At 36.7% G+C, this 12,503-nt stretch overlaps 1 protein-coding gene across 3 annotated transcripts in view; it reads right to left on the bottom strand.

The window, feature by feature from the left end:
• LOC140166495 (uncharacterized) overlaps positions 1–12,503 on the bottom strand; it is an 82,551-nt gene that overhangs the window by 8,069 nt on the left and 61,979 nt on the right. For 2 of the 3 annotated variants that reach the window (XM_072189975.1, XM_072189974.1), the window contains exons 42-59: positions 11,717–11,770; positions 11,175–11,228; positions 10,866–10,973; positions 10,628–10,681; positions 9,885–9,938; positions 9,545–9,598; positions 9,309–9,416; positions 9,081–9,134; positions 8,401–8,454; positions 7,996–8,049; positions 7,199–7,306; positions 7,018–7,071; positions 6,571–6,642; positions 5,903–5,920; positions 5,703–5,723; positions 4,290–4,707; positions 1,805–1,917; positions 268–300 (exon numbers count right to left, since the gene is read on the bottom strand). In XM_072189975.1, the coding sequence (XP_072046076.1) occupies positions 268–300; positions 1,805–1,917; positions 4,290–4,707; positions 5,703–5,723; positions 5,903–5,920; positions 6,571–6,642; positions 7,018–7,071; positions 7,199–7,306; positions 7,996–8,049; positions 8,401–8,454; positions 9,081–9,134; positions 9,309–9,416; positions 9,545–9,598; positions 9,885–9,938; positions 10,628–10,681; positions 10,866–10,973; positions 11,175–11,228; positions 11,717–11,770 (1,485 nt within the window). The remainder of the gene's footprint in view (positions 1–267; positions 301–1,804; positions 1,918–4,289; positions 4,708–5,702; positions 5,724–5,902; positions 5,921–6,570; positions 6,643–7,017; positions 7,072–7,198; positions 7,307–7,995; positions 8,050–8,400; positions 8,455–9,080; positions 9,135–9,308; positions 9,417–9,544; positions 9,599–9,884; positions 9,939–10,627; positions 10,682–10,865; positions 10,974–11,174; positions 11,229–11,716; positions 11,771–12,503) is intronic. The other variant, XM_072189976.1, reaches the window with a different exon arrangement.

Here is a 12,503-nt window from a genome sequence, read left to right as displayed (position 1 = left end):
ACAGTAAGGATTCGCCCAAAAAAACCAAGAAACACTTTCGCGGAGCATCGCTTCAACCCACGTGGAGTCCCGGTAGGAAAGTTACTCCCCATAGTGACTCGCTTAAACTCGCAATGCGCAAAGACAATCATCTCAATCGTCTGGTCATGTTAACAGGACTCTGGTATTCCTATGAATTTTGTTAAGCACAACATCAAAATGATGTGAAAGATTTAATTTGTGTGTTTAAAGACGGAAACATGAACAAAAACATGGCAATTTATATACCCAAGTCTCATCGTCATAGAAGTCCATTGGCAGCTGTAGGGTGAGAGAGAGAACAGGAAAATGCCAAATATCTGTTAGTTGCATTTTGGTGCAAAATTAAAGAGCCATTCAGTGATTTTAATTGACCGGAACACTCCTAATATTCGACCTAATTTTCATTTTGGTATAATTTGAGAAGCATAAATAATACATGTGCTGATAAATTAATATTTGAAGGCAAAAATCGGGTACCTAAAACATGAAGAAGTAAGCATTAATTTTCGTATGTCCGAACATCTTTGTCCTCATTTTATAAAGCATGTTAAACTTGTTAACGTTGTAAAGCCGATTTAAAAAAAATCATTAACACTTCGTCGCTGCGCGATAAAGGATCGTGTTTGGCCAATGAGGTAGCGCAAGTTTCCCAATACAATAAAAAGCGACTACCTCATTGGTTAAAAATTGATCGCTCGTCGATAGAGTATAAATTCGGCTTTACATTAAATCTCTGAATGGCACTTTAAAAATGGTGGTCAAATAATTAAGGATCACAGGTTTATATAGGTATTATATCAGCATAGTGTGCTTAATATAAGTTGGTTTCAGTGCGTGAGGGTTGTTTTTGGTATTTTCATTATTTGGTACAATCAATTATTTCAACAGCAAAACAATCGTGCAATAACATCACCAGTGCAATATCATACATGATTCAAGTTAATTTTCAAAATCGCAAGTTGGGCCTACAATTATTTTGATATATGCAAGTTATTAAGAGTGCAATCTAATATCCATAAACTTAATAATTCGAATTGGTGTGGTATCAAATTATGTGCTTGTATAACTGTATAATATGGTACATTATATGGTAATTATTTACATCATATACATGTGTTATTTACGGAGTAGAAAATTTTATGTATGGTCAAGACTGAGAAACATGCTGGCATTTTTACCACAGCATATCTTGTTCAATTACGACCACGAACACGTTCTTGCTTCTTAAAGGGGCATTTCCTGATCCACAGCCTTTTCCCCTCACTTTTCACAAAACAAGTTCAGATTTTTATACCACTGGAAACCTCTGACTACATAATGTTTATGAACAAACAAAATTCTTGCAGATTATAAATTCGTTAAGCAAAAATATCATCAAATTTGTATTTCGTTCTGGTTAGAACGAAATTACAACTGGAACAATGTAATACACATAATCATGCATAACTCGCTAACACACAAAAAAACAGGGAATCAACTGAAATTTTGGGGACAAGTTTTTTCGTAGATATCTGCTAAAAATGTCATAGAAAGAGGACGCTAGGATCACAAAATACTCCTTTAAACGGTCCAGCAGAAAATATATATTAACAATCTGCTCCTGACACCAATGCGTTCTACTGATGAAACTGTAGATGAAGCTGATAAATATCAACCTGAAATATCAATTTACAAGACTGCATCTTTCAACACTATGCATGGGCATATACTTTTTAGAACGTATAGCCCCGATGAAGGTATGATATGATATGAAAGGAAGTCTTCATGGATGCCCATTACCTACCTCACCACTTTCATCATCTGGCTGTACACAAGTCTCACCACCAGCTGTAAAATTACAATATACCTCAACTGCATCTATTGTACAACCCTGGTTGGGATCGATCCAGTAATAACCTGAAAAGAAAAACATTTGACATCTTGATGAAAAAAATATTTACATATAACCCTGTACTACATATAAATTATGCCCTATACCTCTCCCTACCCGGGCTAGGTCTTATGCTTAACCCTAACTCCCAACGTGCTTTTTGGCTACGGTAAAGAAAAAAATGAAGCGAGTAAAGAGAGAAGATGAACAAAGAACTTGTTTGCTCTCTAGGGATTCGAACCACAGACCCTGTGTGCCAACCACTCGATTGGCGACAGGTAGCCACGGGTATTCGCTGGCGCGGCCAACCAAAGCGTGCCTGTATAATGACTTTTCGTACTCTTCCACTCACCTGGGATGCATGCATGCGCAGTGGCTTCGTGCTTTTGGATTTTGTTGAACTATTGAGGGTTAGGGTTAATAGTTGGCTTCTTGATCTACTTGCCGCACACCATAACAGTCATGACAGTTGCTGTGAGTCAAATCTTAACCACAACCATTTCAACTTGCCCGATGATATTGCTCATCTTCTCTGAATACTGAAGTGCATGTCAAGTTTTTGTTTACAGCCATATTATAACATTTCCATACAAAATAGATTAGTATATTATCTTTGCCATAAAATGTTAGCTTTTATTTCAGATATCTCCCCTTTTAATTTTAAGCCGAACAACTGAGGTAAAGCAAAAATTGGAATTTACTACCAGCCCCGATGTCGCCATTGTGTATCACACCGTTGGTTATGTTACGGAACTATCCTTTAATGTTTAATATACTGCGCCAATAAAGTATCCTTACACTTGGAAGAATAATCACAATTTCCAAACTGAACAATATTGGGATAAATTTGTTTTTTTAATAGATGCACTATCTAATCCTGCACATTATGGCACCACATTGAATCTAATGTGACCTCAAGAAGTTAAGTTACAGGCAATTGAATAGACTAGCCTATAGACCACTTGACATCACTGTTTATCAACAAAGGCGAGGGACTCGTCTGTCGATATGCTTGAACGAGCCGCTACACTGTTCAATGGCTTTCTTGTTCTGAAACATGTGGCGGGCGATTTAAAATGCATGTGCCCTTAGCAAACTACGATGCGTACGCACACTGCAGGGCAAAGAACAATGGAAATTGCCACAATTCGCGCGCATACTGCCGGGCAATGACGTCACATGCCAAGTGGTCTATACAAGGCGCAAAAAGATTCTAACAAGCGAAACAAAGATACAACACCGTTTCTTCAATAAAGCGTTATTTAAAGCAGTTTTATTTCAGTTTTACTTCTCTGTACTTTTCATAACTTTCACTTTATTTGTCAGTTCTTTTGTTTCAGTTTTCTTTTGTTCCTTTAGTTTTAAATTAAAGCCAAACGCATACATTAGCCATTCACCACTCTCAAACCAGATGTCTACAGTAAGTCTACTCTGAAGTACAAAGTACCGACGCGGACGCACACATTGTGCCGACTTTGAAAGCATGCATATCTGCAGCAGAGACGCAGCACCGCGCACTGTTTACTCGCTGTATACGCGAGCGTTGTCACTTTGTACTTCAGAGTGGACACACTGTAATAAGTGGAGTTTTGAATAGGCCAGTTTGTCACTTTTAAAACTGGACCTTCGTCTAATCAAATGATTGTAACTTTGCTTTTTGAAGTCACATTATTTAGTTTGGAAATTGTGATTATTTTTACCAAGTGTAAGGATATTTTATTGGCGCAGTATATATCCGTCCCGCACGCCATGTACGTACTGTTTTATGAACATCGTTTATGCAATCGATTAATATTTCCATCGTAATAATAAAACGACGGTTCCTGCGTTTTATTCAAAATCTCGGATATTGACCAAACTACAGCACCTATAGTCTTGATTTTTTGCAGGGTACGTTAGTTTAATTAAGTGCAATATAATCATGTAAAAAAACGGACTTTTTAAAATATTGAGGGCGTTCTCCTCAGCAAATGTTATAATATGACTTTTACGCATGCATCATAAAGTTAAGATCATACTAAATGTACAACTTCACATTCTGTGGAAGTGAAGGAATATGTTACACCCGGTATATTAACGACTTGCATCAGGGCAATTGCCACTCTTACTAAAATCCCACATCTTATCCATCCATTCGCATACATACATTACGCATGCAAACATACAAACATACACTGCAAAAAAACGCGTTTAGGAATTAAACACTTTTCTAAACACTATCTTACACCACGTTTTTAAACATGTTAGGAATTTGATGGGCTGTGTTTAGGATCTTAACACATGTTGTCTTGGAATTTGACATTGATGTTTAGGAAGCAAACATGTTTAGAAACGTGGTGCACGAAAAGTGTTATTCCTAAACACACTTTTTGTGGTGCAATTTTTGCTATCCACTCACCATCTTCGTAATCTTCATGACATAGCCATAGATCTTTACACGTTCTTGCTGGGTTCTCCTTTGAGCCCACAGGGCGTTTAATCTGATGTACCTCTGTCTTGAGGTCCTCAAGAGACCCAAATAACTGTTCTAAGGCTTGGATATATGCTTCTGGAAGATCTTCGAAGATATCAGGGAGATCGGAGGCAGGATCAAAACCAGGGGGATCGTTGATTTCATTGCCGTCAATAACAACCGCTTGACGTCTTTTCCTGACACCTCCATTAAAACTAGGATCACTATTTACATTACTAAAGCTGCTTTCACTAACACCAAGTCCAGGTCCGGGATCTACGTTTGCTGGTGCTGGTCCGGACGGAGAATACTGTCCACGACCACCAACACTCAAGATACCTCTATCCAGTAATGCTTGCAAATACTGAAATAAAAAACATTTTGCCATTACAGATATTTATAAAAACCCATAATTTCTTTGCAAACAATGATTACAATACAATGTCCCAAATTTCCAAAAACAAAGTTCAACTAGATCGTGGACCTGAAATAGTTTTACGAATAGGTATATACTATTCAATTGAGATTGTCCAAGTCGTCCATCATATCGCTATTGGATCGTGATTGGTCATGATCCCAATGTCCCAGATATAAAGTGGCGTAGCCAGGGGCCAGCTGCCACCTCTGTGACATCATGACATGTCCCTATTAAGGATGACAGGCGCAAAAAGATTTCTGGCCTATATGTACTTTGTAGCCCATTTTTGTCAAAGTTTTCCCCCTTGAGAGTTGCCCCCCCCCCCCTTCGGAAAAAAGTCAGGGCTATGCCACTAGAACTGTGGAATTGTTTTACAAAGATAATTATAATTATGTTATTTTGATTTAAGAGGCAAAATATAAGTTTGAAGCATACCTATAGATGAATTCACCTATGATGTTAACTGTTTACATTTGGGACGCATTATACTACAGGTAGATTAAATATTTCTTGGCCAAACTGGAACACTATGAACGCTAGTGGCTCCGCCATAAATACAGTGCATGTTCCAGTTTGGCCAGAAATTCTCAATTTACCTGTAGGCAAATTATAACATAGTGTCTCTGGCAGATCACATGATTTAATCTTTTCAACCCCAAAAACAAGGTTTTCTAAGCCGCAATCATCTCCAAACGGGTGTACGACAACTTTCAAATTTTCTTTAAAAATTCAAATATTTAAGAATTGTATTTTCATGAAATCAGCATGAAAAATGCATTAAAATGAGTACAAACAAGCCTAGTATTGGTGAATTGGTTATTGAGATGGCTTGTGATATTTTGAGAAAATATCATAAAACTTGGACTGTTTTATGTTGAAGCCTGTGGCCAGTACGCAGAGCATACAAACAATCAATGATTGCTGAAGAAAAACCGACTTACCTCTGTGCTTGCAGCTGGTCCCTGAAAGGAATAGAAAGCAAATAAGAAGAATGAGAAACGTTCTTAGATTATTTAATTTTTAACATTAAAAATTAACATTAACAATCACCAATGAATAATTATTATTATCGCACATGCAAACAGAAACAAAACATTAAAAATAAGGAAACTATTTATAAAGGAAACCTCGAGCAACTTACCGGTGGTCCTGGAGCTCCCTGTTGTAAGAAGACAAAGGAGAAACATTTTTAAGTATTTTTTGATAATGTTGATAACTGTATGTGTTTATAATTCTAAATTAGATTAAACTGGCTTGCAGCATCGAACTTTTCAAGTAAGGACAAACTAGGCCGGGGTGTTAAGGATCTCTTTGAGCAAGATTATTGTTTCAAAAGTATCCTTACTGAACTGAAGACGGAGCCACAAAATTGAGTATCTTTAACTAAAAATAGATACATTGTAACATCATATCTGTAGCATGCCAACTGGAGTCATAATGTTATGTTGCTTGACATCTTTCAAAACTAGCAGAGTCACACGCATTATCTTTCTAGATTGGGCTAAAACTAGATACAAAATATCATCTTGTCATAAGGGTCTTACCGAATTGAAACATACCAATCTGGTGTCATAACACCCGGGCATAACACATCATTATGCTGCTGGATGTCTTTCACAACTGTAATGCGGAGTCTCGGCTATTATCGTAAATCGTTACAGATTTTTAGAAAGCATTTGATGCAGTAGACCAGGATTCTTACTTATGATTAAGAACATACTTCAGTAGTATTATTCGCACAGACATAATTTACATCAGTGAGTGGCAGCTATGGTATCAGTGTAGATGATCAATGCAATACAAACTTACCGATGGTCCTCTATCACCCTTCAGACCTGAATCACCACGGCTACCTTTTTGGCCAGCTGGACCTTCACGACCCTGAAATTGTATACATAAAAATAGAAAATCCAATGAAAAAAATATTCATCTGAATTTAGGATGCTAATGTTGAAAGCTGCATAATATTACGTAACAATACATGCTTGCAAACCCGAAGAGGAAACGAACTGTCAATCCTGCTCAACTGATCCTCTTGCGTGATACGTGTAACAATCTGTTTAGTAAATACATGTATCTTTTGATTCGAAAAGTGCTATGCATATTGCACTTTCTGAACAGGGCATTAAGTTTGAAGACATTTAAAAAGTTGTAGCTCTTTTATAAATTCAAAACTCAAGTTAAAATATCACAGTAAGGATAGTATTACCGATAGTACAAGTTCACTTTGTTTCAAGTGTAGAATTTGTGACTTACAGGAATTCCAGGTGGTCCCTCTGGTCCCATTGGTCCTCTTGGTCCTTCTGGTCCCTGAAGGAAAAAACAGACAGATAGAAATATAATCAAGAAAGGACATTTTGTACAAAGATGTACGTCATTACATGTTCAGTAAAACATCTTAAACAACAACAAATAAGGCATGAAACACAATATTTACCGAATCGCCTTTTGGACCACGTGGGCCAGACTCTCCATAATCTCCTTTGTCTCCCTTTTCTCCTACTGATCCTACTGGTCCATTTGGTCCCACAAGACCTGGATCACCCTGAAAAGTACAAAAACAACAAAATGTTTAACCAAAAACAAACACTTCCAATACAACTAATCTGGATAATAAACCGATTTTAGTTCATATTAATAAACGTGCATGAAATTTCGGACATTCAGATTATTATTTTGGACAATTATAAAACCACAACGAGTTCAATCACTATTGGTTTAATCTGGCTTTCAATATACGGACTAAAATTAAAATAACCTTGCATTTTGTAATTTGAGAATTTTTACTTCGTTCAAAACGATCAATTTTGCCTCTTTTCCGTTTTATTTTTCAAAACTATGATTAAGCTGTTTCTAGTTTAATGTCTTTAGAACATAACTATGTGTAAGTTTTCATTTATTTGGGAATTAAGAATAAGTTGTTATGGTAGACAAAAAACAATTGGCATCGAAAATCAAATGTGGTGATTTTCTCAAAAACTACCGTGCTATAGCTCAGTAGTTGGATTCCTTGTATCATTTCCTTTCTGAAAAAGTATACATGTACTTACCATCATTACTTTTAAAGATACAGTACAAATCAATGTCTACAATTTCCCACTTTGAGTGATCCTGCGTGCCCCCTAAATGTTTTTAAACATGAATGAGTCAACATACTAAAACCCGCTTTTTAAAGACTAGACACAACTTTGAAGTGAGATTGCATCTTTATACATATTGATATTATTGCCTTACCTTGGGGCCTCGTGGTCCATCATCTCCTTTTTGTCCTGGTGGTCCAAGTGGTCCCTATCACACAAATAAACAGAACATTCATATCAATCCTTCCAATCAAAATAACATGAAATTGTTATATTTTATAAACAGGAACTTAAAACCATGAACAAAATGTAAAACAAATTACCCTGAAAAATTTTAACTCCCAACTATATCATATGTACATATCGTGATGATTGCTGAGGCTAGTTTTACTGGTCTCCGCTGATAGATCAGATCATTTTGTTACCGCACAATAGTAAAAGTATTAGGTCGTCAGCTAATGTAAGTCCTGCCAATGCTGCCATATAACACATTGGCACGATTTTTATGCCAATAATAAGCCTTTCTTTTTTAGTCACCAGATTCAACCTATTATCTTACCTGTGGTCCCATAGGTCCTGTTAGTCCTGCTCGGCCTTGGTCACCAGCATCTCCCTATCAATAAATAATTATAATATTAAATTAAGATTTATATACAACAAGTCTACAAGCACATACACACTTTATTAACGTAAATGGTATGATAATTATCACAACGATTGCCTGCTTTTTAAAAGTCCATGAAGTCAAAAAATATTTTGATACATTAAACGGTCGTCATTATTCTATTTTCAGTCAGGTTATAGCTTTTGGCAACATTACTGAGTAAAAAATGTAGATGTATAAATCGGAGTCATTTCGGCCCAATTTTGGCAATACCCGAATCCAGTCGGCATCCGTAACACCAAGATACCACTCAAACTACGCCTACTTAGTTTTGGATTCTTCGCAAAGGATTTGAGAAATCAAGATATAGCCATTTTCCCACCATTTATTAAATTAGATAAAGGCGGTATAACAAGCACTGGTTAGGATTCTAATCATGCTCATCTATCAGGACACAGTTCTGTAACTCAATATGCTTGTACATCCATAGAATGACCTTTGAATATTTGGGTACAAAAACTCATACTCGGCAACTTAAAATCACATTTGAAGCTAGGGTTGCTAAATGAGTGCTATTGAACTGGGGCTTTGAAGTAGTTCATTGATAAGGGTTCTTAGTGAAGACATGTACTTACCTCAGGTCCGGGGAATCCGCGTGGACCGCTAGGTCCTTGTTGTCCAGCTGGGCCCTGTAATTCAATAAAAAATATTATCATTACCCAAAGTTGAGTAAAACTTTTTTGCCAGCTTGAAAGTAAAACGTTCTCTACATCAAATAAACATTGTTAACATGGTTGATACTCTTGCTACACAACTGAACTATTGAGGAATTAATAGAATAAGTATAACTTGATAACACTCACAGGTAGTCCAGGTGGGCCGGGGTCGCCTCGAAGTCCTTGTGATCCGAGGTCACCAGGGTCACCCTTTGGTCCACCATCACCAGGCATGCCGTCCAAACCAGGAACACCCTGTTTATTAAAACAATGATAGTGAGAAAAAGACAATGAAACCAATGTAATCTTCAGAATCTTACATTTTTACCATTTCGAGTTATCAAATACAATAATATAGCATTTAAATTTATCATTCAACTTACCGATTTACCCCGAGGACCAGGTCTTCCAATGTCTCCAGGTGGTCCTTGTGGACCCTGTTAATAGAAGAAAAAAGCTCATCATCATGATAATGTCTGGCATCCGCGAGTACTAGTATGAAATGTTCATCCCTAAATATCGTTATTTTTTTTAAAAGAATGTATTGCACGAATTATATGTTTAACATTTTGTGTGAGTACTCTGCAACCAAATAATATTCACGAGCATGTCATTGACAACATAATCTTTTACACTATTCACAACAAAACGTGAGTCAGATTTAAAAAAATTAAAAGAGCATGAGTTCTTCCCAGAACTCTTCCTGATATTTCATCAACTCACCGGTGGTCCAGGATCTCCATCTTCTCCTGGCAAACCTGCTTCTCCGAGTTGCCCCTAGAAACAAGAGCAAATAATGGTATTACATGTAGAAACAACTATGTACAAGGTTACACTTACAACAACCAGTCTGGTGCATAGCCATCTTTAAGGGTTCGAGAAGGCAATTATGTCCTATCCAAAAGGGCCCATTTGACATACATTTCCAGCTTTGTGATTCACCGACGCACTCTGCCCTTTGGTTACCCTCTGAATGCATGCAGCAAAACAATGTTGTTTTTGTACAATCATAGATACTGATTTTTTCACAAAGACATGACAGGTCCAGAATTTTGAACGATTATTTTCCTATACTGAGGGTTTCAAGTAAGAAAGAAAAAATAGGGCAAATATTAAGTCCCACAGATACTTTAATTTTTGCATGATGTGTGCATCATTTTGGACTGGTATCATGTGTGATGTCTATAAATAATATACTGGGCAAACATAGAGGCCAGCATAATCTACCTGCTGAAAATTACTGCCTGAAAGAAGATAATTTCCTAAATTTGGAAAAATATATAGGAATTACAGGACATTTTGAAACAATATAGGAAAAATATAGGGAAAATAGGAAATATAGGGCCGCTTGAAGCCCTGTATATAATATTATATACAGGAAAGGAAGGACAATTCTGAAATCATGATTGATCCTGATTAATGTACATCCCATGAGAAGAGGTTCTAATTTTGTGTTAAATACTTACGGGAACACCAGGGGCACCACCTTCACCTGGCTCTCCTGGGAAGCCAAATGGACCCTGTATAATAATGAAAAAGAGAAATTATTAGTACATTATTTTCTGCTTGTTAATAATGCACAGAAAGATAAGATTTATTAGAAATTTAGATAATTGTAGCCTTCAATTGGTTAGGATCATTCAAGTTCAGCAAAACCAGAAAGTGATTAATGTTCTTAGAACAAGTTTATAAATGCACACTTACTTGATGTCCTTTTGGACCCTCAGGTCCCTCTGGTCCACGTGGTCCTTCAGGGCCTGGAAGACCAGGATTTCCTGGTTCTCCTTTTACACCGGTATCTCCCTTTTGTCCCTGAAAAACAGAAAAAGAAAAACGTGTAAACGAAATAATATTAAGTATATCATGTATTTAATATTTATGCACCCCACGCTTCCTTTCCTTCTTGACTCTTGTGAAAAATACGATTGGGAAAATTAAGTCAAATTAACATGGCAAATATTTACATAATTTATCAATTAAGCCAATTATCAACTACATGAGTGAAATACATACTGGTGGTCCGGTTCTTCCAATGCCTCCAGGGATTCCTGAATCTCCTTTTTCTCCCTGTGACGGAAAACAAAATAGCAGATATTCTTTATTATTTTGATACAAGTGTAGTCATTCAGAGAGACACATCCTTTCACACAACATATACTCCATACACACACATACCCCCACACATATCCCACTTCACATACCCAACTCCGCATACACCACTGAAAACATCTGGGAAAGAAATCATCAGCTCAAACACGCATCTAAATCTAATTACCCTGACACACCCACCCACCCCTCCACTACCCACATAACTACACCCAAACAAACAGGTACATAAAGCCCATTTCAATATATGCAGCAAGATAAAGGTAATTAAAGGATTAAACTCCAGTGCATGGATTTGAGAACTTGCAGGATCTGGTGATATAACTTGGTAGATGTGACTGAGGAAATTCATTGTGCTGTCAATACTACTTCTTTGTTCAGGTATGCTCAACCCCATGGCTCGACCCAAATAATCATTCTAGCATATCGGTTGATGTTTCAAAATGTACCTTTTGTCCTGATGGTCCGTCATCACCACGTGGTCCAGGTGCTCCTTCTCCTCCCTGTATGAAATTAGAAAAATTATGATAATAATAACGAAGTACATGCAGTGATCTTGATGAAGCAAATAAACCTCAAAATACAATCATGCAATAGTTACTTTCAATCATGACTTAAGACAAATTTATTCTTATACTGGGAAATCCCCATATTTACATTACTCAGTGAATGACATCATGGAAAAATCCTGAAGGAGAGCTCCACAGACAGTGTATGTAAAATGGTAATGTCTAATTATTATTAGATGGGATTAATTAGATATTTTAGGTAGTAAGACACTAAATCACAACCACTGAGCGAAGATAGTGTGCAGATTTACAAAATGAATATGTCTGTATCTGGTGAATGAGAGCGTAAAACAAGAGTGGGTGGAAACTCAGTGTTTCCAGAAGAGAGGAGTGATTGGTGAAGTTTGTAATGAATTAGTATACTACGGGTAGGTCAGATGTCTCCAAGTTTACAGTGGACTCCATAAGATTATAAATTACTTCGGAGAGTTGTTTGGAACTGAAATTAATCAGCAACAAAAAGACTGTCACATAAGTGAACGTTGTATTGTATATCAATGTAATTCATTAATTGCATACATTTAAGTTTTCAATCATACTCTACTTTTCATCAATGATGTAAATTTTGTTGACTTAATATAAACAGTGTTTGTTGTGCATTTGTGCTTGAACTTGAAAAAGGTGATTTCAGCCTTCGATCTTAATAGATGATTATAACACGTATAAT

This window comes from Amphiura filiformis, chromosome 12 (genome assembly GCF_039555335.1).
Source record: "Amphiura filiformis chromosome 12, Afil_fr2py, whole genome shotgun sequence".
Classification (NCBI taxonomy): domain Eukaryota; kingdom Metazoa; phylum Echinodermata; class Ophiuroidea; order Amphilepidida; family Amphiuridae; genus Amphiura; species Amphiura filiformis.
Note: the sequence above shows the minus strand (reverse complement) of the source record. Positions and strands in the feature narration are given on the sequence as shown.